General features: G+C 39.6%; 1 protein-coding gene across 1 annotated transcript in view; it reads left to right on the top strand.

The window, feature by feature from the left end:
- The window catches only part of PKHD1L1 (PKHD1 like 1), a gene marked incomplete at its 5' end in the record, with an annotated part of 157,157 nt that extends 138,243 nt beyond the window's left edge, over positions 1–18,914 (top strand). Inside the window, 8 exons of the mRNA XM_080800305.1 lie at positions 341–498; positions 2,800–2,935; positions 5,786–6,130; positions 9,516–9,667; positions 10,076–10,222; positions 10,758–10,911; positions 14,611–14,853; positions 18,680–18,914. Coding sequence (XP_080656431.1) covers positions 341–498; positions 2,800–2,935; positions 5,786–6,130; positions 9,516–9,667; positions 10,076–10,222; positions 10,758–10,911; positions 14,611–14,853; positions 18,680–18,690 — 1,346 coding nt within the window. The 3' untranslated portion in view covers positions 18,691–18,914. The remainder of the gene's footprint in view (positions 1–340; positions 499–2,799; positions 2,936–5,785; positions 6,131–9,515; positions 9,668–10,075; positions 10,223–10,757; positions 10,912–14,610; positions 14,854–18,679) is intronic.
- Between the last annotated feature and the right edge of the window lie 6,621 nt (positions 18,915–25,535).

Below are 25,535 nucleotides of genomic sequence, written 5' to 3'. Positions count from 1 at the left end.
ACCTAAAGTCACATTTGATAGGTAGCATTTTCTTTCTTACCATGTGGCCGGGACTTAAATATGATTGTTGAAGTAGAGAATCCTATGAAACCTACTGTTTCCTTCAAGGACCCTTCCTGTGCAAACTCAACACATTTGACCCTACAAGTAAACAAGTAAGGGTAGTAGGAAGGAGTTGCATCCTGCCTTCTTTTTAAGCTAAGGATAGATGGGTGGATGGATAATCGATGTAAATGCTGAACTTGACCCTGCAATTTATTTTTAATACAATTATTCTTCAGGGTTTGTGCTAAATAATATTCGTGATATAGAATGTGAACTTTCATTTATGTGGCTTTAGGCCCACAGGATCATGGCTGGTGTGCTGGATACACATGCCAGAGAAGACTGTCCCTGTTTCATAGCATTGTGGCTCTGAACAAATCTTATGAAATTTACTTCACTGGCACCAGTCCTCAGAACCTTCGGCTGATGTTGCTTAATGTTGACCATAGAAAGGTAAGACAAGATAGAAATGACTTTTTGAGTTATCGGTGTTGGTCATTGACATCTAGTTCTATATGCTAAGGATTTATCTCCTCCTCTGTGCTCTTGAGCATCGTCACAAGGATCATCAGCTAAAAATATGGTTAATTCAGAAAGTTTTCATCAGCCTGAGAACATACATGCATACCGCACATCTGTCCCCCATCATGACAGTGAGGCCTATGATTTGCATGATTGGCAACAAAGCTGAACTTTTATATAAAAGTAATGCACATCCAGGTTTGGTGACTGGAATTATATATTTATTTTTCCATGCTGCTATTAATATATTTCAGAAGTGGGGTACCTGGGTGGCTCAGTGGGTTAAGCCTCTGCCTTCAGCTCGGGTCATGATCTCGGGGTCCTGGGATCGAGCCCCGCGTCAGGCTCTCTGTTCAGCGGGGAGCCTGCTTCCACCTCTCTCTCTGCCTGCCTCTCTGCCTATCTGTGATCTCTGTCTGTCATATAAATAAATAAAATCTTTTAAAAAAATATACATATATATATTTCAGGAGCACACCTTTGGAATTTACTTCAGCAATCACAGCACATTATTTTAAGTATCGGCAATAATATCAGATCTTTGCTATGAACTGCATTCAGTTGGGACAGTTAAGTTTATATACACTGTGCCAGTGGGAAGAGAATATGAGGTTAAACAATAGTCTCATAACTGAGATTTTTTTTCCCCCAAGAATATGAGACTCAAAAGTTCCAGAGTATTTGGAATGTGAAGAAAGGGTGTGGAGAAGATGAAGCAGAAAGAATAGTAGCAAAGAGAGACAAACCTGCTCCTTCTCGGAGGATAGCAATCTCATCCTTTCAGTTGCTAGAGATAAAACCTTGGCCCTGTTCTTGATGTCTTCCTCTGGGTGGTATCCCTCACCGAGTCCATCTGCAAATCCTGTTGAGTGTCCCTTCAAGATATCCAGAATCTGACACTTCTTACCACCATCACTGCTATCCCCCACTTTGAGCCAACATTATTTCTTCCCTGGATTAAGGCAGTTGGCTCCCAATTCCTCCCACTGCTCTGCTTCTGCCTGCTCTATTGTCTGTTCTCACCTCAGCAGCCACAGAGAGACCTTCAAATGATAAGTCACACCAGCTCACTGCTTGCCCCAGATGCTGCAGTAATTTCCCCATTGGGCTTTGTACAGAGCCAGAGTCCCCACATCCTTAGCTCTCTGACTGCAACTCTTCCAGCCACACTGGGCTCCCTGCTGTTCCAAACCACCTCACACCTGTTACCCCTGGGCCTATGTTCCAGATGTTGAGTCTGTCTGGAACATTCTGCCCTAGGTGCCTAACTCCTCCTCCCCGGAGCATTCCCTCCCCCAACCGCATTCCTCCAACAGGCCTACCATGTTCACCCCACCACATTGGCTCTCCCAGTTATTTATACTCTGCTCTACCTTTCTTTTTCCCATGGCACTTAACCATCTTCTAATATGCTTCATAGTATGCTTATTATTGCTACTATTTGTCTCTTTCCTCGCACTAGAATATAAGCTCAAAGAGAGCAAGGGCTTAGGACAGCTCCTAGAATAGGGCCTGGTTTAGACAGGCCCTCAAATTTTTGAACGGAGGATAATATTTTTAATTTTAAAAATAACTATGAAGTGATATGGCTGTTAATGTCCTGAGCCTCTGAAGACAATCTCAGAAGAAGATTCCAAAACTATGTATAGCTTATTAGATTCCTTATTAATATCTCTCTGCCCTTGTAAAAGTTAATCTCCTTACTTTATGATTATACCTGTAGCATGAGATGTGAGGAGTATAAACATGGAAAATGAACAAAATTGAACCATAGAGTATTGTTATTTTGATTAATTTTTAATCAATCTTACTACCAAATTTGTCTCAGAGGTAAGTATTTTTTTCAGCATTAACTAATTTTGTATGGTTGCATTACAGAGCACTGCTAAATTCCCTGTTTCCTCCTGTCTCTGGAGTTGAAAGCCTGTTTTGGAACTTGTTATCTTTTAAAGGAAGTGTTTCTTTTAGAGATACTCCTTTAATTATTCTTTCTTACATTATGCTTTTCTACTGAGAATCATCAGTTAAGGGTTAAATTGTAACATCTGTATGAATGGTTGAATGCAAGGGCACTTACAAATTTTAGCTCCATATTTATCATTGATCCATACAACTTAGTTTTACTATTTTACAGAAGGTGTATATAGTTGAAGGACATGTTTAAGTGCTAAATTCTAAAAATTCTGTTTCATTGTTCTCTTAAGAAATAAAAATGTCGTTTATTTTTAACAGGCTGTGGTGGTAGGAATTTTTTTCCCCACACTTCAGCGTTTGGATGTCTATGTGAACAATGCATTGGTTTGCCCCCAAAATACAGTATGGAACCCTCAACAGAAATACTGTGAACCTAATAGACATCTATACACAGGTATTTCCTCAGAAAAATAGAGTACACATTACATTTGTACTTAATTATGTATGAAATTATTTGCAATGTTTCATTATTAATATTATTAGTTCCTTAGATATTGATGAACACAAGAGAAGATATTGTCCACAGTCCACCAAATTCTAAGATGTGTTCATTTATGACATATGTGTCCTGAAAGATTATTCCTGATGGAACTCTTATATACCTGCGTACATGCAGATATAAGCTTTTGTGTATTGTGCACATTCCTTCCCCCCCCTGAGGATATTTATGTTCTACATGCAGCTCAGCTATTTCTATACACAGAAGAAATTTGGCTTGGAATTTTACCCTGTTTCCATTTTACTTCTGGTCAGAGCCAAAATTAATTAGCGCTTACCAGAAGTATTGCCAAGAAAGCTAGTATAACATCAGCTGAACATAATGAAGTCATATAATAAATTCTGGATTTAAATGAAATATATGGGAAAGACTAAACTTCCCACTCACCAATATTTTCAAGACCAGGATTTATATCTGCTCATGGGAGTCCTTTTCTTAAACAGGGTACTAATAAGGCCAGTACCTTCCATTCTACATCTGCTCTTACCATTTTTAGAAGTGCCCCGTAATCTAGGTTAATGATGATATAAATGTGTGCTGTAGATCATAACATCAGCTAGACATGAGAGTAGGAATGGATAACCCATATTCATTACTGTCTGTGGATCCAGTCCTATTCCTACTAATCATCTGACTAGCTAGTGCTTCCAGAAATGTTACTATGTGCCAGGCACTATTCTAAGTGCTTTGTAGATAATAACTCATTGTTACTATATTCTAATAATAGCCCTAGGAGCAAGGCACAGATGAGTAAACTGAGACAAAAGGAGAAGAATCTATTTGCTACAGTCTCTGCCTTAGCTCTGAGAGCTGCCATAACAAAATACCATGAAGTGGGTGGCTTAAAAGCAGAAATTTATTTTGTCACAATTCTGGAGGCTAGAAGTATGAGGTCAGGGCACTAGTAGGGTCAGGTTCTGGTGAAAGCTCTCTTCCTCCTGGCTTGCAGATGGCTGCCTTCTCACTGTATCATCCCAGGGTACAGGGTAGACAGAGCAATGGCAGGCTATTGGCATCTCCGTTTATGAGAGCACTAATCCTTGGTGAAGTTCCCACCCTCATCGAAGGCTAATGGCTTATCAAAGGCCCCATTTCCTAATACTCTAACATGGGGCGTTAGGGCTCTAACACGTGAATCTGGAGGGGGTGGTGGTGGCACAATTCAGTCCACGGTAATATAAAGATGGTGAGGGCAGAACAAGGACTTGAACCCATAGTCTGGCGCTAGAAGCCATGCACTTGACCATTATGTCATACTGCCTCCTTATAAGTTAAGAGAGTCCATGTTATCACTTTTTATATACAAATAACTACCCCTATTTACAGCTTAATTTTCATCCACTTTAATTCTTTTTAAAAATATCCCTTTTGGTACCAAATACTCTATCATTCAAATCGGGGAAATAGAAACTATCTCAACAAGCAGTATTTAAGATAGGGAATTGGAAAAAAAAAATTAAGATAGGGAATTGGTTGCATAAGTGTTGAAGGGCTGAAAAACACTACTACTACCACCACCTTATCAACATTTTTTCTGATGCAGCATTGCTTTTAAATGAACATTTTGCTTTGGCACTTAGACTGCAAAATTGCTTCCCTGTATTATGAATCTATACATATTATTTTAGATTACCCAAAACGTTTTATTATGTGTGTCTCTGCTTCCTTCCATTACTGTGAAGGCATGAGGAAGTTACCCAGGATAAATGGTGCGTGCCCCCTCTAAATGTGGTTTGAGAACATCTTCGATTCATAATATAAAACCACAGTTTTCAGATTCACAGAATGTTTAAACCAAATTGCTTCTAGAACTTATACTAGTAGATATGAAAGAAAGACTTGGTAATAATGGAATGTCTTCTTATTACCAACTGCGATGAATGTCTATTACATGCATAAAAAATATCTTCTTCTTCCTAAAATTTTATTTTTCTTAGTAAGCTGTGAATCACAGCATGAATCCACACTGTGAAATGTGGTAGGAAGCTACGTGTCCCATTCCAGTACTGTTATATGATTTAGCCTTTGTCTGGGCTCAGTATGTGTTAGTGGATTTATTAGCTTTTAGACATTTTTGATACTGTGCCATAAACTTATATATATGTTCATTCATTTTATATATATGTAAAAAATCTCAGTCACTTTTACAAAACTCAGTTCCCTAGTAGAATGTGTTTTCCATTAGCCAAAGGTTTTTCAGGCTGAAATGTAAACCTGTTTCATTGGTATAAAATCCCTCTGAAATATTTTAGTATATACTTCATTTGTATTACTTCCTTTTGTCCTTGGTAAAAATAGAAGCACTGAATTGTAAATGCTCTTTAAGAGTTGATGTATAGCTCTGCATAAACTAGATGGCTATTAAAGTTAAATTTACATTTTTAAATTACCAAATGCCTTTGGTAAAGGCTTTAAAATTCTGAACATGTAAACAGTGCTACCAATATAATATAGGCTCTGGGTTCATAATTGGATTTTATTTCTCATTTATACTGTATCTATAGCTAATTGTTTTTAAAATAAAGGTAATGTGTAATGATGATTGACGGTATTATTTAAGTGGTTGCCTTTAATTTTGCGTTCAGTTTTATAAGTGTTTTTTTTAATATGCATACTTTCGTATGGAAGAATAGTGTTGAATTTTTTCAGAATTTCCTACATTTAAACAAATATTAAATACTACATGGTAATTGTGGTAACATAGATATTTTTAACTGTGGTGTTTTGGCTTTTTTTCCTCCCTAGAGCAATTCCTTCCTAACCTGAATTCCACTGTCCTTGGTGAAAACCACTTTGATAGAACCTACCAGATGCTTTACCTTTTGGTTAAAGGAACTATACCTGTTGAAATCCACACCACCGCAGTCATATTTGTTTCTTTCCAATTACCTGCTGTAACAGAAGATGACTTTTATAGCTCTCATAATCTGGTTAGAAATCTTGCCTTGTTCCTAAAGATACCAAGTGACAAAATCCGTGTCAGCAAATTAATGCGAGGGGAGAGTCTGCGGAGGAAAAGATCCACGGGACTCACAGTGGAATTGGAGATTGGCGATCCTCCTCCTCCGTTCTTAAGCAATGATACTGCAGGTATGAAGAGGGGACATTTGAGTTGGAAGAATGTAATACCAGATCCACATTCACAAATAACCCTGTCAGGGCCTGGTAAACCTGGCCTTAGGAAGTCCCGCCAACCCCACATCCTGAGCCCTGTAGGGGACTAGAGCCTCTTTCCCCTACTCTACTCCTGCAATCCCCAAATATTTTGGAATTATGAAGGAACTTCAGCCTCCATTTCGTTATTATAGCAATTAGTGAATTCAACAAAAGGATTTGACCTACTTTAGAAGATTCGAGAGGTGACCTAAGTAATTGACCTTACAGCTGTGAGATTAAGCATAAAAAGAGTCAACGAAAAGAGGAAAGTCTAAGGAGAGCGTTGGCAGAAGTGGTGCATTAGAGGAACTGGAGAAGGTCTGACTGGTCTGTGGTGGCAGGAGCCAGGAAGGCCAAGGTGGTGGAGGTGAAGTTGAGAGTCAGGCAGGTGCTAGATCATGGGAAACCAAAAGAAGCTCTTTTCTCCATAAGCTAAAAAGATTGTGGATATTTTCCCAAGGAATGCGTAGACCTTTGGAGATTCTGAGCTGTAGTAAAGTCACCAATTTACCCTAACAAATGCAGATGTGCAAGAATATGTTCTATCTTTAATTCCTATGACTGATCCAGTCACCAGCTGTCACATTTTCCCCTGTCCCTCACTCTCTACATCCCCGTTTTTTAGGTATCAGAGATAAAAACAAGCTCACCGGTCCGATCAGAGGTATCTTTGCTGCTTTAAATTGTTTCCTTAGAATGACTCAGTTTGAGCGTTTGGGTAAATGTTCAGCCCTTCAGATTTTTTCTTTTCCATCTGCTTAAGTTGGTATCAGAATACCAAAGGGGCTTTCCAGTCTTCAGACCCCTATGTTGCCTCTTGTTTTCATAGTCTCTGTTACTGGGTAGGTGGTCTTCTCTGCTCTGCACTGTACTCAAGCTTGTCTTGAGGTGAACTGGACTTTCCTGGCCTTTTGGCATCCATCCCAAGCATGCATTCCCAACTGTGCCATTGTCTTTGGTAGTCAAGCACAAGTCTTAACTAGGCACACCCATCTCCAAAAAAAATGAGACTTAGATCCCTGTCAGAGGAAGATCACCATCCAGCTAATGAAGCGTAAACTTCAAGGCCTTACGCTTGTACAAGTCATAGGATGGACCTGGGAGAAGGGACCATTTAATAATGTGACCCTATCATTTGTTACTATCAAAATTGCAGAAGTAAGACTTTTCCTCTTTCTTTTTCTTAAAGAGAGCCTCCAAACTGTGTAACTTTCAGATTCAGAAAATCTGGATCTGCCTTATTTCTGTCTAGCATATTTTTCCTTATCCCCAAGGGCTTTCTTCTTGCCTTCTGCCTTTAGGGGTCATCACTCATGACCCCAGGAGGTTTGCTTCAAAGGATTGACCCAGTGTACCTGTCACATACTGTTCTGGAATCCTACCAGCTAGACACACAGAGGTTCTTCCCTTATGGAGGTAGGCCTGTGGAAAGGCTTTCTGGACTAGACTTGTTGAAGGAAACAGAAAGTATAGTCACTCAGATGTCCAAAGAAACTGACTTATTTCCTACATGTGATCTATATGTGATCTAAGTTTCTTCACACACAACCTCTTCCATCCCTTTATCCCCTTTAAGCAGTTTTATTTTGTTAGATTTATCCCAACAGGTATAAGACAGTGTAAGAATTTGGAGATGGGGGCAGTCAGAGGGACAGGCTAATGGTGTATTTCTCAGACATATTCTGGGTTAGGGTTTCAAGTCTCAATGAAAGCCCTACAACCTAGCACAGAGGGATTTCATGGCAAAATATTGGGCAGTGGCAAAGAAGGTGTGCACGTAGGGATACTGCAGGCTCTCCACAGCCATTGTATGGGTCATGATATCCAGGAGTTCCCAGCTATTGTAGAAAGGGGTGGCTGAAGTACTGAGGGGATCTCTGGATAAACAGAGACTGATCAGGGGTAAAAGCTCTTCAGGTTAAGGACTTGGGTTCGTTATGGTGGCAGTCAGCAGAACTGGATGCCTTCACATGTCAAGTGGTCGGAGAAAATCTGTTAACAGTGCAGGCAGGTCAGACACGCCATATTGCGCCAAAACCCAGTGAGGACAAGTGGTAGCAGCAGTCACTGGCTCTGAGGCACTTTTGTACCTGCGACTGCTAGGTCACATGAGCCCTCATACCTAGGAAGCCATTTGGAGAAGAATAGAAGGAAGGAGTGGGGCAGAGAAGAAAAAATCTGAAAGACTAATCATTTATCCAGAGGGTGTATGTCAACCAAAGGGAAGTGTTGAACTGACAGGACTGAAATTCCCTGAGATCATGATTTTCAAAGTGTTCTGTGAGACCAACCGCCGCCTCCTTCCTGAGCACCTTGAGCTTCATGGTTTAGCCTTAATGGAGGAGACACAATGCTCAGAGTCCTCAAAGCAGGACTGTGGATATAGAAGGTGCTGGACAACTAGGCAGAAACTGTTGTCAAGGCTTACAGTACACCAAAAAGATCCTGGAGACAGTTGTTTTTAAAAAGATCACTCAGACTACAATGTATAGAATGGAGAGGAAGAAGGACAGAATGAATGTAAGAAAACTAGATTAAAAGCTGTTTTAGTAAATGATGGCTTTGACTAGGATTTAGGCAGTGGGGACAGAGACCTCTAGAAACTGGTAACTGATTATATGTTGTGGAGGAGAGATGAAACAGTAGAAGGGATCAGGCAAAAGTACCAGGCTCTGACAAATGAGTATGATGAATAGAGGAGCTACTTCCTAGGTACAGAGCATGGTGGGGCCAGTAAGTGTAAGAGGGCCTGCCTGGCTAGGCAAAGACAAAAGAAACTGCCTGTTGTGTTAAAATTAACTTTGAAAATCACCAACGTCTAGAGCAAGCAACAGTTTGTGCGTAATGTAGTGTTAACTTCAGAACTTACTAATATACCTCGTGTAAATTCGATGATGCTAATTATCCTTACACTCCAAAATTAAAACTCTCTTTTTAGGAAATGGTACATGGTGATAGACTTACATGATGGTGCTTCACTCCTCGATAAAGGATGGCATGGGAAAGGATTAAATTAAGAGCCGTATATTTTTCCACTGTGGTTTCTTTCACTTTTCCTATATCTATTTTATCTACCTTTGGTTTTTCTTTAATTGCAGCTTAGAAACATATTCTACTGAGTTCTCCATTTTCCTAAGCTCATTCATAGGATTTTGTCATATTGATCTCATGGGTGGTGAAAAAGCTACAGAATTCCAGAATGTGGATGGAGCCATGAAAAAAACAAAAACAAAACAAAAACAAAAAACAAACAAAAAAAAAACCCTCTCACAATCCTATATTCTTATAAGCCATATGTCATGTTACTATTTCCCCATAGGTCGGATGCAGTTATCTGAACTCCAAAAAATCGCTGGGTCTCTTGGACAAGCTGTAATTTCAGGAAAAACCAGTAGTATCCTTGGATTTAATATCTCTTCCATGTCTATTACCAATCCTATCCCCAGCCCAAGTGATTCTGCCTGGACTAAGGTAAGAAAAGGCAACCAGAAAAATGCATCTTAGCTATTTAAAACATTGCTGCTTCTTTCTTCTTTTAATTCTTTTTAGTTCAATACAATAATTTAGAGGGCATATCTTCCTAATTAATGTTGGCTCTTCTTTTTATAGGTATAACTAAGATTATAAAATAGTTGAGAAAGGAGCCTATCTTCTAAAAAAATTACTTATTTGTATAAAATGTGCTTTGCTTTGAGTATTTATAAGAATGCTTCATGAATTTGATCAGAGGGAATATTGCAATAAAACTAACTTCATGTATTGAACATATTTTTACACTTATTATTACATATTACACTTAGCCTAGCTAAGATGAATTTGCTCCTCGCTGTAATTTATCAAATGAAAACCACGTCATCACTCATGACCATTTATTTACAGGTGACCGCCCAACCCGTTGAAAGGTTTGCATTTCCCGTTCATCATGTGGCCTTTGTGTCCTCGCTGTCTGTGATCACTCAGCCCGTGGCAGCTCAACCAGGACAGCCATTTTCTCAGCAGCCTTCAGTGAAGGCAGTAGATTCTGATGTAAGTTCTAACTGAAAGCTTTCGCTGAGTGAGGAAATTAAGCTACACATTTTGGAGAGTGAGCCAACTTCAGTAATCATGGTCCACTGGCAACTGAGGATGACACTGCCTCTTAAAAGCTGGACTAGGGGCACCTGGGTGGCTCAGTGGGTTAAAGCCTCTGCCTTCAGCTCAGGTCATGATCCCAGGATCCTGGGATCGAGCCCCGCATCGGGCTCTCTGCTCAGCAGGGAGCCTGCTTTCTCCTCTCTCTGCCTGCCTCTTTGCCTACTTGTGATCTGTCTGTCAAATAAATAAATAAATAAATCTTTAAAAGCTGGACTAACACCCATGGCTATAGTCTTTCCCTGTTTTGAAAATGTTCCTTTTCAATGAACTGGCCCACCCATACTTGTGAACTCCTCGTGCAGGGAAAGAAGCTACTGCGAATTTTAAATTTGCTGCGAGGCATTGTTTAAAAATGAAGTTTCACACATCTTGAGAAAACAAAGATGGGAACAAGACAATTAAAATCCTGTACTATTCTTTTCTTTAGGGTAATTGTGTATCTGTTGGGATTACTTCACTGACTTTGAAGGCCGTACTAAAGGACTCCAATAATAACCAAATCAGTGGTCTGAGTGGAAATACGACAATTCCGTTTAGCAGCTGTTGGGCCAACTACACAGACCTTACTCTGCTTAGAACAGGTGAGTGTACTATTTTGGATCTTCACATATATATCCATAAATAGGAAAAATTTTAAAAGAACAAAGCGTTTCTAATACTCTGGTTAATAAATTAAATAAATTGGAACACTATAGGGGAACCTGGGTGGTGCAGTTGGTTAAGCCTTTGACTCTTGATTTTTGGCTCAGGTCGTGATCTTATGGTCGTGAGATCGAGCCCTGTGTTGGGCTCTATACTCAGCGGGGAGTCTGCTTGAGACTCTCTCCCCCTCTCCATTCTGCCCCTCACATTCATGCTCTCTCTCTCTCTCTCTTCCTCTAAAATGAATAAGTAAATCTTTAAAAAAAAAAAATGGAACACTCTATCTTGTTTCAGAAAACAAGTCAAATAACATCTAGCTTATAAAAATATATTTAAGATGCAAAACAAAATAGAATTAAAACAGGCAATTAAGAAAATTAAACATCATCTGAGGCTATGCATCAAAATTACATCATGATTCATATTTTTCATCCATTTGTGTACCTTTGTAAATTTACACTAAATATGCATTATATTTATAATGAAAATAGTTACTATATAGATTTTCAAATTAAAGAAAAGCAAAGTTAAAATAGGCTCACATAACTCTAATGCCCCATGCAAGGGTTCAGAGTTGGACTGAAAAGTGGGTTCTAGTCTTTCTGAAAGACAGTGCAAAGGAGAAACATAAGCATTATCATGATTCCACAGTGCCCATCAGGTAAGCAAAGCAGTTGTTGTGGAGACTTCCAACCTGCTCTGAGATCCGAACAGATGTCTCCTGTGAGTTCTCATAAAATATACCCAATGAATCTGGACGAAGTGACATCTTCAGCATTACAGTAAATAGTCATAACTGTGATGTTTCTTACATTGTCTTCATATAGGTTGATGGCCTAACTTCAATTGGTAAAAGCCTTTCTACTGAGCCCAAAATAGATAGGTTGTAACGAGTATCTATTGGTGATAGATTGTAGAGTTTCTAAAAGAGAAATGGATACACTGCTTGTACCTGAGACAGGCTTCCATTAATCTGTTACCATTAAACTGGACCCATTTAAGACCTTTATACGACCTAACTTCTGAAAAGTTATATTGGTTCTCCCCACTTCTTACCACCATTCTCTCACACATATATACATACTAAAAGTCAAAATAAAAGTAAAAAGGGTAAGAGAAGTAAAAGAAATTCCAATAATAGTCTGATTTTTTTCATATTAACAAATTATCAAGTGCTAAAATCATTCCCCTAAATATTTTTTTCCTTATTTTTTGTTTTTTTCTTGCTTTGATGGTGCCCTAAACCGCACAAGTTTGGTCTTTCTGCTAGGCAGCAGTATCTCAACCTAGTGTTTGATGGGTCTCAAATGGCAATGAGTCCAACGTTGTGTTCCCCGACAAGTACTTAGAGTGATTTATGCACTTGCTGGTTAAGGGCAGTGCCGGTTTCTTTAAGAGTCAGCCTAAATGAGGCTTTCCAGGAAATGAGGCTCTTAACAAGAACTCTAGGTGAGAAGAAAGTTGCCCACTTCTCCATGAAGGTGGACCCAAACGGTGTTCAATGGCAAAGACCCAACCTGGAGACTGCGTTCTTCAAACTACCACTTCCAAATAGCAATGTTACAAAATAACCAAGATCACTGGAGTGCTGAGGCAATGGTATAGGCTTTGGTGTATTATTATGATAGCAAAATATCATCCTCCTTTTATAGAGTAAATTTTCCTTCATAGTTCAAAGTTTCCCTTAGAGTGTCTATCTGACCTGCTATGGTGAACCGCCATTTTTTCTAATCTCTTGCTTGCGCGCTTGCCCACTGTCTTACTTTCTTACTGTCATCAAGTGTAGGGTCTCAGTTCCCTGTATAGTCAAGAAGACTAAATATAGTCATCTCTCCATTATCTTTAGATCAGTTAGCCAGTTTGTAGTTGAACAGCTATAAAATTGTAATAACAACAAAGCACATGAGAAAAAATTAACAAAGCATCATTTTTGTAACCCTTTCTAGTAGACAGCCTCTCTCCCGGCCATTACTGCACATGGGAAATCCCCTTGCAGATTAGACTGGAGCCTAACAGTGTGGTCCCACACCCTCTTCTACTTACAGCTCAATAAAAAGCAAAGCAGGGGCCACCGGATAGAGGAGGTATGGGTTGTGGTTTCTAACACAGAAAATGGGGATGTGAAAATGAGGTGAGAAAAGGGTAGGAGGAGAAGAAGGTAGTCAAGAGCTGAGGCTGCATCTTCGGGCAACCTGGATAAAAATAGTATTACTACTGCGTAATCACATTTGGGCCATGTTTACCTAGCATTCTAGATGACCTACAGTGTTTTTGGTATATAATAAACCAGCCCCAAATCTAATGACTCAAACAACAACCATTTCACTTGCTCACAAAAGTATGGGCCAGGAATTTGGGCAGGGATGGCTCCTGTGTGCTCAATGATGTCTGTGTTTTTAGCTGGATTAGCTTGATTGAAGTTATATCCCCAAAGTTTTGATTCTGAATTTTAGCTAGGTTCTTCAGTTCTCCTGCATGGAGTGACATCTCCACAAGGTTCTCTTGGGCTTCCTCATAGTACTGCGGGAGAAAAAAAGAAAACAACCTAAATTCTTTACAAAGGAAAATCATTAAGAAAAACAATACACCTGCTGCAAAAATTCCTTTTTTTTCAAACTGAAAAAAGGAAATACTTAAATATGCCATTGTCATGGATTGTAATGGTGAAAGAAAATTCTGTAGAATAATGACCATCCATCGTGAAACTTAAAGAATGCATTGTTGTTGTTTGTGAAAGCACAACATGGTCAAGATCTAATTATATTCTATGAGAAAGAAAGAAAGAAAGAAAGAGAAAAAATGATTTTTCAAGATAACAGAAAGAGAGAGTAATGAAAACCTCAGTGTTGTGACAAGGATTGCAAACTCTATGTGGTAACCACTATTGATGAGACAATAATCCTAGAAAAAATTGTATCAAGGAGAAATATATTAGTTATCTCATGTTTAAAACTGTGGGAAGATTTAACCTGTGGATTAAAAAGTATTCAGGTGAGTTTTTATGTTTCACACTCAAGAATGTCTAATAAGTTTCCTCAAACTTGTCTACCCAAAGTAAGAAGAAAGAAAGGGTCACAATCGTGCAACCAAAAAATAGCATCTTACTTAAAGGAAATGTGGAAAGTGGTGAAATCACTGAATCAAAGTGGAGGGCATATGGGTGTTTGTTGTACTATTCTTTCAACTCTTCTGTATGTTTGAAACCTCAAAATCAAAAGTTCCGTATCCATCCCCATCTCCCCCAACTGAGGCTGAGCCGTCTCTGCTCCAAGGTCAAGTATCCAGGGATAGAGCAGAGCCTCAGCATCTTCATTCCCCTTCCCTACTCTTCCTCCCTTCAAGCAATCTCTCTCTAGTCCTGGCCACTAAGAAGGTATCCCTGGGGAGCAAGTACTGATGCTACAGAAAAAAAATCTACCCAGATTCTGCGTGCCCATAGTGGATGGGTAAATGGGACTCTAACTCTGAGATCGTCTTTCCACTTACATTTATACTTACACTAATCTATTTGGACTCAGTTTGCAAAAATACTTCATGAGGAATTATATGGTATTTTCCAGTCGATGACAACCCAACAGGGCCTATGTGAAAACAAATCATAAAAGGAAGTCAGATTCTCTGATGGTTTTTCTTCCTAGGAAAAAATTACAAGATTGAATTTATACTGGATGATGTTGTCCGAGCGGAATCCGGGACTCTGAGCTTCGCGGCACAGTCTGTGTCTGGTGGTAGTGGCACCAGTGGCGGCGGCAACAGTGGCAGAGCATCAGCTGTGGGCACAGCTGCCCAGATAATGGTTCCAGTGATTAGCTGTTTGCTGGGGAGATTGGTGCTCTTGGAAGTATTTATGGCAACAGTTTTGATTTTGAACATAGATCTAGGTAAGCATAGTTCATCTTTTCTGTAATGTATACATACTGAGGTTCCAGTAAATGTTTACTGAATAGAGCCTGAGGGCACAACCACCATGCATGGCACCACTAGGGCATGGTCTTGGCCATTGAGAAAGGAATCGCTTCAATGGTAGAGATAAGATGACTCTACAGGAAATGCCATTTACATTACACAGTGGCACATGAGAATGTGAGGAATGGGAAGGTAATGTTGGACTCTTTTTCTGTTACAAGGGGCAGAAGCTCAGCTCGAATTGGTTTTAGATGGTAAAGTGAATCTCACTTAATGGAGAAGTCTAGTTGTAGTGTGATTGCTGCTATAGCTAGACCTAAGGACTCACATGATATGATCGAAAACTTGTGTTTCTCCATCTCTTGGCTCCATGCACCTTGGTGGTAGATTCACTTACAGGCAGACTCTTTACTAACCAACCCCCCCTCCCAGACCTGATGGCAGGGGTACCACCTGTGTCTTCACGTACATTCTACCAGCCCAGCAACTGATGCAGAAAGAGCAAAACTCTTTCTCAACTCCTTCGGCAAAATCACAAAGCAGTATCATTGACCTAGCTTGGTCACATGTCCATTCTCAGGCCAGTCACTGGGCCACCTGTGTTCTAATTAGCCTGGCCTGGCTCACATGGAGGGAAGTGCTGGGAATGGTGGAGGTGTGGTTCCACAAAGGGAATCCAAGTCCTAGTACCAGAACTGGCAGGCAGACAAAGATGGTGACTATTAGAGAGTTTCAAAGGAGGGAGAGGTCCCAGTGGGTGACAATGGTTAGGGATCACAGTTGGTGTCACCCATCAGCAGCAGCACTTTACAGACAGGATTATAAAAGAGGAATAAAATGTGAAATGGAAGGGAAGGTGCTCCACAACAGGGACATGATAGGAGCAAAGCAAAAAGTGGGAATGAAAAAGAACATCTTCGAGTCTCTGTGTTCAGCATGGAATTCCTCATCTCTTCCTTCCAAAGGTGTTTCCCTTCCTGCTGCCTGATCCTGGTTAGTGCCAGTGTCATCTTTCTTATCTCTTAGGCTGATTCTGCTTAGACTTCTCTCTTCCCTTCAAGCTCCACGTTCCTTCAGGGTGCTCTGGGGCATCTGTCTCCATCCATAATGTCACGTAACTTACAACTCTCCTTTCTCACTCCTTGACCTCCTACAGTAGCCTCCCGAATTCCTGCTTCTAAACTCCTCGCTTGCCGCCTTCCTTCCATATTGTTGTCATACTTACCTTCCTACAGGTTCATGTAGTAATATGTCATGTAAATCCTTGAAGATTCCTTACTACATGCCAACTACAATCAAGCCCAGAGTCCCTGAAACCAGTCTGGAAGACTGCCTCCTGTTCCAGATCATTCCTAGAGAAGATGCTTGCCGTCCCACATACTCCCTCCATCTGGGCTTTGCTGTACTCATCAGACCTACTTGCAGCATGCTGCCTGGCCCTGCTCAAAATCTCCATCCCCCATCAGGTTTCCTTCTTCCTTCCCACTCTGTGATCCATTTAATGCTCCTTTCCCTCGTTCCCCAGTTGTGCTTTGTTTCTACCATTGTTATGGCCTTTTCTGTGGTGTACTTTTATTTAACTTAGACATATTCAAATCTATCTTCTTTACTAAATTGTGAGCACTCAGAAGGTAAGACTACAAGCCATATTTATTATAGATGCTTTAACTGATTTTAACTCTCAAAAAGGAGGTAAGTCCTCCCTGCTACTGAGGGGGAAATGAGGGGCATTTAGGCAAACTGTAAGAAGCTTTGATTGGCAGATACTAATCAGTTTGCAGCTGATCTAATGGGGGGAAAGATGGGAGAGTTTCTGACAGATTAATGAGATGAAAGCATCTCATAAGAAATACTGGTAAGATTTAAGAAGTTGAAAACAGTTCTGGGTATTGGTTGCACAGCAGTGTGAACATACTTAACACTACTGAACTGTCCACTTTAAAAATGATTAAAATTTTATGTTCTATGGATTTCACCCCACCTAAAAATAAAATTTTTTAAAAATCAGTATTGATCTACATACAACTAATACAGATCTCCAAAACCCAAAAGATGATAAATATCCTAAGTTATAAGATGCCTCGTTAGATTCTTGTATTTGAGTAAAAATCAAAATTAAAAGAAGGATCTAAGAAGAATTTGAGATGGGGTAGCACTTTAAAAGGATACTGAAGAATTTCGAGGAATAAAAGCCAAGACTAGATTTTAAATTTAAATATAGGTAAGGTCAGGATGAAGGGACACGTTAAGGCTGGTTCTGGGAGTGGCAGAACAAACGGGAGAGGTTGGGGTTTCAAGAACAGCAGTGGAACAGAAAGGAATAATCCTTTCTTTCCTCTTAACGGCAGAAGTTAATTAGGAGCCAGGTGTCGAGGGCAAAGTGTGGTTTGAGGAAACTCAGTCCTGGCCTCTCATAGCTAAACATAGAAGGGTGGGTTTGGAGCTAAGGGACCATAGGTAAATGACCAGCCCACAAGTTATTGTATTTTTATGCAAGTTTTCTTATTTTCGGAATTCTAATAAAAGTAAAACCAGTTGTCCATTTTATAACAGCATGACAGGCATTGCTTAAATTTTTTTCAGAAGTATTCAAATCTAAGGTGTTAAGTACTATATCTTTGTGCTTTTGTATTCCCCCCGTTAAATGTATTGTTTTCTCATTGTATTCACTGACTTTCAGCCTGCTTATTCCTGACAACTTTGGAATTTTATAAAGTTCAGGAAATTCTATTTTCAAGTCATTAGTAAATGCTATTGTTTCTGGCATTTTCTTTAGGGCTTTTTTCCCAGATAGAAAAGTCAATCAACGTCTTCTCCTTTTCTCCTAAATAATATGTCATTCTTCAATTAAAACATAAGGTGATTAAAAAAACAAACAAGCATAAGGTGATTTAAATACCATTGTCCTAATCCATTTGGGCTGCTGGCACAAAATACCACTGACGGAGGGGCTTATCAATAACAGAAATTTATTTCTCTCAGTTCTGAAGGCTGGAAGTCTGAGATCAGGGTGCCATGACTGTCAGGTGAGGGCCCACTTCCAGGTCACAGACTGTGCCCTCAGGGGTGGAAGGCCTAGGGAGCTCTGTGTGTCTCTTGTAAGAGCACTAATCCCATCATGAGGACTCCACCCTCAGGACCCAAGCACCTCCCAAAGGCCCCACCTCCAAACCATCTCATTGGGTGTTAGGTTTTCAACATAGGAATTTTTTTTTTTAAAGATTTTGTTTATTTGACAGAGAGAGAGAGAGAGACAGCCAGAGAGGGAAACACAAGCAGTGGGGAGTGGGAGAGGGAGATGCAGGCTCCCCCGCTAAGCAGGGAACCCAATGGGGGTCTCTATCCCAGGACCTTGGGATCATGACCTGAGCTAAAGGCAGACCCTTAACTGACTAAGCCACTCAGGTGCCCCTCAACATAGGAATTTGGGGGGAATGCATTCACACCATACTAACTATTAATGAAATGCAATGCTGGGATTTTTATAACTTTGCATTCTGAATTAACAATATTTTATTTGTAAGATGGCCACAAAGTTCCAGTAAATAAAATGACAACTTGAATGTGAAAAATACAAAGCTTAAGCACCACTATTCTCTCTCCCCAGTTCTAAAAAAAGAGAGCATTACTGATTCTAAAAGTACACTGGTAAACTCTGAAATACTAATTTTTAAATAGTACTTTTGCCTGATTAACCATACCATGAAATATTAGAAGCATTAAATGAATGAAACCTATTTTAAACCACACTGGATGTTACTACCACTTAAAAAAGATACTTGTGTTGTTTTCATTTTTCAGGATACAACTGAAGTGCTGTCCTGGAGAACAGGCTGAAAACTTAAAAATATAAGAGCTGCTTTTTATGAGCTATTTTGTTGCAGAAGACAAAGTCTATAGCATTTTCAAGAAAATAAGCTAAACATATTTTTGTAATATAGAAAATGTACTAATTAGCTTTAATCACAAAAAATAGTTTTCTTCAAAATATAAATTTCCTTTTGATTCCTTACATTTGTATGTTCTTATTTCATTTAAAAAAAAACTTTAAGAAGTCTTTGATGTGGAAGTTGATATGCCACCTCCAAGTTGTTGTACCTACAAATCTTAGAATTATTTATATTGTTGAAAGAGCTTGTCTAGTTTGGATTTACCCACTCCTAGATCAGATTGGAAGCATTTTGAATTTGTGTACGGACTGGGGGATCTGACTTCCTCTATCCATTCCTGAAACTCCAATTTCCAGTGATCTAAGCCATTCTGATTTCCAAGGATTTTGGAGAAAGAGACTGTTTTAGACCTCTTCCAGACTAAGTTGCTGATTTTAAGATCCATAGTAATCTCAGAAATTCTAGATTGCCGTGCATTTCTGAGCCTACCAAACCTTGACCATTCTTCTAAGAAGAGTTTTTGTTGTTGCCTCTGGGACAACCTTTGGAACAAGGCCAAACTTTCTCTGCTTACCCTCATTCCCACTCAAAACTGCCTCCACTAAGAGTGTGACTTCGCTTAACCCCATGTTATACCATAAGAAATACTTATTTTCAAGAGAGTACTAAGGGAATGGAAGAAAATAAAATAAAGGAATGCAAGAAAAGTTACAATTCATGTAGATAACCAAAGCTCTCATTTTGTAAAAATTGCACTTTTTACTCAGAAAATCCTAAAGGAGACTGCTTAATTTTGAGGAAGAACTCTCAATAAAGGCATCATAGCCACGTCCAGAGCAAGAAGAGCTGGTACTCAGGAAGTACCTGGTTCCTTCCAGCAAGTAACACTAAGGAAGCACTTGGGAATGGCTGAGAAAATTCAACAAAGCCCAGACCTTTCTCTTCTGCATGGCATTTCCTAGTATATTCACCCCACATCATTGTTAATCTTGCTTAAGAAAAATTATAAACATTTACTGGGTAGCAAATCCAAATATCTTTGTATATATATTTGGCATTTTCTTCAGTCAAAGAAATACTTAGTATTTACTAGATACCAGGCATTGTAGTGAGAAGACTACAGGGCATAAGATGCTGTCTCTACCTTCTAACAGTTCCTAAGGTAACTGGGGAAATAGTGGTGGAAAAAGTCACGTCGATACAATATGGTATGTGCAGGCCATAGACAGAAGGTACTCGAGGGGCACGTGGCTGAGAAGAGGCACCATCCTGGGAAGATCCATGATGGCCGGCTTCCAGAGATGAAGCCTGAGATGAGTGTTAGGAATAAAGCATGAGATGAGCCAAGGAGGAGAGTCATGGCAGAAGGTATGGTGGCAGGAATTAAGGCTGGAACACCAGTAGATAGTGGGTTTCTTGAAGGCAGGGCATTCCCTTTTTCATCATTTCTTCCTGCCATTTTTTCCCCCCCTTAAAGATTTTATTTGACAGAGAGAGTATAAGCAGTGGGAACAGCAGTGGGAGAGGGAGAAGCAGGCTTCCTGCTGAGCAGGGAGCCCTGATGCAGGGCTTGATCCCAGGACCCTGGGATCATGACCTGAGCCAAAGGCAGATGCTTAAGCAACTGAGCCACCCAGGCGCCCCCTTCCTGCCACCTAACAAAAACAGCTGGCACTCGTGGATCCTGATACACTGGTGAATAAATGAAGCATGGAGTGTGGGGAAATCAGCCACAGTCTGATATTCCTGGAGCACCAGTGTGACCTGAGGAAAGGCACGAGGCAGGCTGGAAGGAAGGACAGCAGTCTTCTGTGCCAAGCCATCAGAGGGGCTTGAATTTATTCTGTAGGTCCCAGGGATGCAGTGTTAACTAAATGACCTATCTCCTTGTTTCATAAGATGCTTGAGGTAAGCAAAATTTGAAAAGAACACAAGAACAGGAAATTAATCCTTCCCATTGAGGGAGGTGGGCGGGGACAATACCAGGGCAAGAAAATAGTGTCAATACCATGTACATCTTTGATGTTATTTTACCTATATCCTTCAAAACAGAAATGCTTCAACCTTGATCTGAATCCATTATGTATTCAATTTGGGAAACCTATTCGAAGCAGGTGGAGAGCCACATCTTTCTTCCATGTTCGTCAGTGTGCATTTTCAGCCTCCTCAGGCTGGCACCATCTGCCAAGAAGTGTTCAACCTCTGATGAAAGAAACATTTCTATGGAGAGTAGCTGCAGACACAATGCGTAAGATTAAAAAGAAAAGGGCCTGCCATAAGGGTTACAGTAGGTGCTTGAATACCTGGGGACAATCTGACGAGTTATAACCCTCTTGGCATCTTACTTAAGGTCCTACTACACTACGTGAGTTATTACGATCAGATTATTCCAAAATTAGAAAAACTCCCTATGAAAAAACTGCTCTTTCAGGAATTCTGTTCACCCACGACAAGCTGATTTCATTAGAGAAGTTCCTTTGGGTTAAGGGTTGTATATGCCTTTGACTTCTCTAACATGCTTCACACACACTGTAAGCATGGAAGAAATGGTTTCATTAAACAAATGAATAAACTGCACGAAGAAACTTTTCCTCTCCCAGATTTCTGAGACAAAAAAGTCCTTCCAAAATATTATAGAAATTACACTTTATCCTAACTTACTGCCTTAACATTTCAAATAACAAGTGTATAAAATTCACATCCAGTTAGACAACATGAGTTATGGTTGCTATGGTAATGGGCTCAGAGCCTGTGAGCAGAAAAAAATGATTCTTTTTGGGCAGGATATTTATGAATGTGTCTGGTTACATGGCAAGAGTATTTTCCTTTGGCTTTTCTTTAGAGTAATTTATATATTCAGGCAGATGATCCTTTATGCATATAAGTTCTCCCTAGGAAGAGAGAAAATAAATATGTTAAGCTTTTTATACCGAAAATATCAAGTATGGTTATAACATGGATTTAATTCTCACTTGTAAAGAATTTAATTTCATATAAAAACCACACCAAGAAATACATATTTCATGGTGAGGAGGTGAGTAAAGAAATGTACAGTATATACAGACAAATGTTTCTAACAAGAATTGTTGGCATGTCTGATATTTTAAAGGGCCAGAGGTGGTCACAGGGGGATTCAGGAACAGCAGTTGAAATTAAGAGATTAAAAGCAAGACACATGATCACCCAAGTGAATTTGAATTGATGGACAATAGCAAATCTCTGTTTTGAACAGGACATTTATCATGAAGAAGCTTTAAAAATACTCATATTAATCATACAGCAAAGTACCAAGCTGAATTAGAGGAAGGAAAAAATAAAATACAAAAGTTAAGAGATCATTATGAGAATTCTGGTGTGCTAAAATGATGGACATGGAAAGGAAAGAATGGACAGAACTTGGCAACAGACCCCGTTATGACCAACATGTCCCATAAGAAGTGAGAAAAAGTACAGAGAGGGTAGGGTTGTGGGTGCTTTCCTTGTAACAGCTATTTTTTTCACCCTCTGTATTTAAAATCAAAGGGGCAAAGGAGGTAGGAGATGTACTCAGAGCAAAACTTTAAAACTCTTCTTTCCCCTTTTTTATGTGTAACTAACAAAACATGTCTATTTCTGGTTGCTGGTGACAGAAAATTCACTCCTGTTTTCCTAGAAGCTCTATTCCCTGCTGTGAGCAGAAAGAAGATTCTACTGCACTTGAGGATGATAAAACTTCCCTTGATCTGCTTTGTTTCCAACACATTTCCATATACATTATGCCACTTTGTAAAATAATCCTATGAGGCAGGAGTTATTAATCTAATTTTGCAGATGAGAAAATTAAGGCTCAAACGTGTTCAAGCTATAGCTATTGTTCATGTTATAGCTGAATGAACTAGGCTTTGTTGGTTCAGCATTGTTTCATTTTTAAGTTTTCAATTCATGTACAAGACAGATCATGTTACACGTATGACAAGCTGTTACTTGTGTGAATCTCAATACATTTACCCTTAGAAATAATAAATGGCCCTACATTGCCAGAGCTGCTCAGATCAAGTCTACTTAACTCATAATACAGCTGAACTATATCATAGCTCTAATAACAACGTGGCCAAGAGGTATTACACGGTTGCACCTCACTCCTGAAACACAGAAGTGAAGAATTCATGATATCTTTTCATTTGAAGCCATTTCTGATAAAGGACATGGATTAATTTTCTCTATTCCTAGCTAGGCCTCTTCCAGAGGTTAACTTGGTTAACTCTAAATTGTTCCTAAACCTTGGATCTTCCTGTGTTTAGCAATAAAAGTCATTATAAAGATATACTGTAGTAATATTTATAATAGAAAATATTTAAATGCTTCAGAGAGAGTCAATTTTATTTTAACAGAAAAATGTAAAAAGCTGCTTCAGACTTGTTGGTTTCTCTTATTAAGCAACTGACCCTGTTAAATGGTGATGATGGAGATTAAAAAATGTTATGATTTTCCAGAACATTAAAATGTATGATTTTGGAAGGAAGCACAATTCTCTAGAATAGAAAGATCAATAAAATAATCCATTAAAATTATCATCAGAATATCCTTTGCTCTCAAAAGCATCTATTCAAAACTGTCCCTGTGAGCTCCAAGGCTTTGTTTTGCTTGCTCAAGAAATGAATGTGACTTTATAAACTGCATTCAACCGTGGACAGCTGCTCATTAACAAAAAGCCATTACAGTCCAAGTCAAAACAGCAGGTCTAAAATTATGCTTGAGGGAAAAACCATCCCTTTAGTGAAAAGCCAGAGAACTGGGTTACGGAGATTGGGAAGTACTGGGCTGTGTTTGCAAGATCTCCCGTCTGCCCCAACTACTGGGCAGAGATGGGAGGTCTGTTGACAAAACACTGCCCAGACCCGCTGGGAGAACTCAGAGCAACAAAGCTTATAAAGGCTTTGACTTGGGAAATTAAATGGTGAGTTGGAAGCTGATAGAAGTGAATAAACCAAGCTGGTGATTGGGGATTGGGTAGAGGAAAATCAGAGAATTTAAAGTAGGCAAAATAGTCTGAACAAAGAGCAGGTAGAATTAACTGTAACATACTGAGTACTGGCAATTCAGAAAAATCTTTCAGGGTGCCTGGGTGGCTCAGTGGTTAAAACCTCTGCCTTCCATTCAGGTCACAATCTCAGGGTCCTGGGATTGAGCCCTGCATTGGGCTTTCTGCTCAGCAGGGAGCCTGCTTTCTCCTCACTCTCTGCCTGCTTCTCTGCCTACTTGTGATCTCTCTGTCAAATAAAATCTTTAAAAAAAAAAAAAAGAAAGAAAGAAAGAAATCTTTCATATACCAAGTCCATCCCTTATCCTCCTCCCACTTGACATTTGGTGGGCTCCAACCCCACCACACCCAAGCCTTGGGGAGAGGACTGGACTTCAAATTGCACACTCTGAAGAGGTGGTCCCCATGCAACATCCCACATTTTTGGCACCTATGATCCCCAATTATGGAACTACTACTCAGTGACTAAAGATGATTTTAAACTATTATTTCATAGATACTTTTAAAGTAAGCTAAGTTTGCAATCTTCGACAAGTTTTGTCTTTTACTGTATTGGAAACAAGTATTCACTAACTAGTTGCTTCTAGAAAAATATATATACCTTTTGTTTTATTTCATTTGGATATGGAAAATTTAATAAAGAAAACTGAAGAATAAAGAAGAAGCAGTATCATAGGGATATAATAATTTGAAGCAAAGATACATGTCTAAGAAAAAACATTTTGAAAATGTTTATGTCAAGATATAGCCTATTTTGGATTATTGATTAGGGGAATCAAAAAAATTTAGAGACGCTGAATTTTTAGAATTTAGGCGTTTGAAGAGTTTAAGGTTAGAACAGGTGTTTAAAATGCTGTAGAGGATTTAGTGGATTTAGGGAGGCTTAACCAGGAATGATGATGCAATAGTGCAGTGGTGGTAGTGGTGGTGGTAGTAGTACTCCTAGTACTTCTGGTACTACTACTACTAGCAGTAGCTACTGCTAGTAGTAGTAGTAGAGCAGCAGCAGCTGGGGTAATAGCTATTAATAGCAGGTGTGTTGGCTATGTGCCAGGCTCTGCCCTAAAAGCTTTGAAAGGGTTAGCCATCCTGTGAAGTGGTGTTACTATGGTTGTCTTACTGATGAGGAAGCTGAGCTTCCGAGATGAAATAATGTATCCAAGGTTACACAGAATCATTCTAGAGGAAAAGTTGTAAGCATTTTCTTTCTTCCCTTCTTGGAGATAAACTGGTTAATGAATAGAAGTGTGGTACAGATCGGAGTGCAGGGGTGGGTGGATACTAGAAAGTAAGTGGGTAGACGGAGGCCGGTCAGGGTGACAGGACAAAGATAGTTGTAGTCACAAACCAGAAAAACACGAACTACTTCCAGCCTCTGACCACACAAATTGTCGCAGGCAGTTTTCTGAGAGCCCCTCGCCCACAAGCAAAGAACTCTGGCCTTTTCATAGCATACAGGATAAAAAGAAGAAAAAAAGATTTAAAATCTTAAGTTTGGGAGAACGGCCAGCCTGTGAGGCGGGAGGAACAAATGCTGGGTCGAGGTTAAGTTCCGTTTTTTAACCTTCAAAGGAAATTCAATCAAAAGTTACTTGGAGGAGGCAAAGTCCTGAATTACACTCAACGTTTCGGGGGCACCTGGGCGGCTCAGTGGGTTAAAGCCTCTGCCTTCGGCTCAGGTCATGATCCCAGGGTCCTGAGATTGAGTCCCTCCTCGGGCTCTCTGCTCAGCAGGGAGCTTGCTTCC

This window comes from Martes martes (genome assembly GCF_963455335.1).
Source record: "Martes martes genome assembly, chromosome: 4".
NCBI classification, from domain to species: Eukaryota; Metazoa; Chordata; class Mammalia; order Carnivora; family Mustelidae; genus Martes; species Martes martes.
Note: the sequence above shows the minus strand (reverse complement) of the source record. Positions and strands in the feature narration are given on the sequence as shown.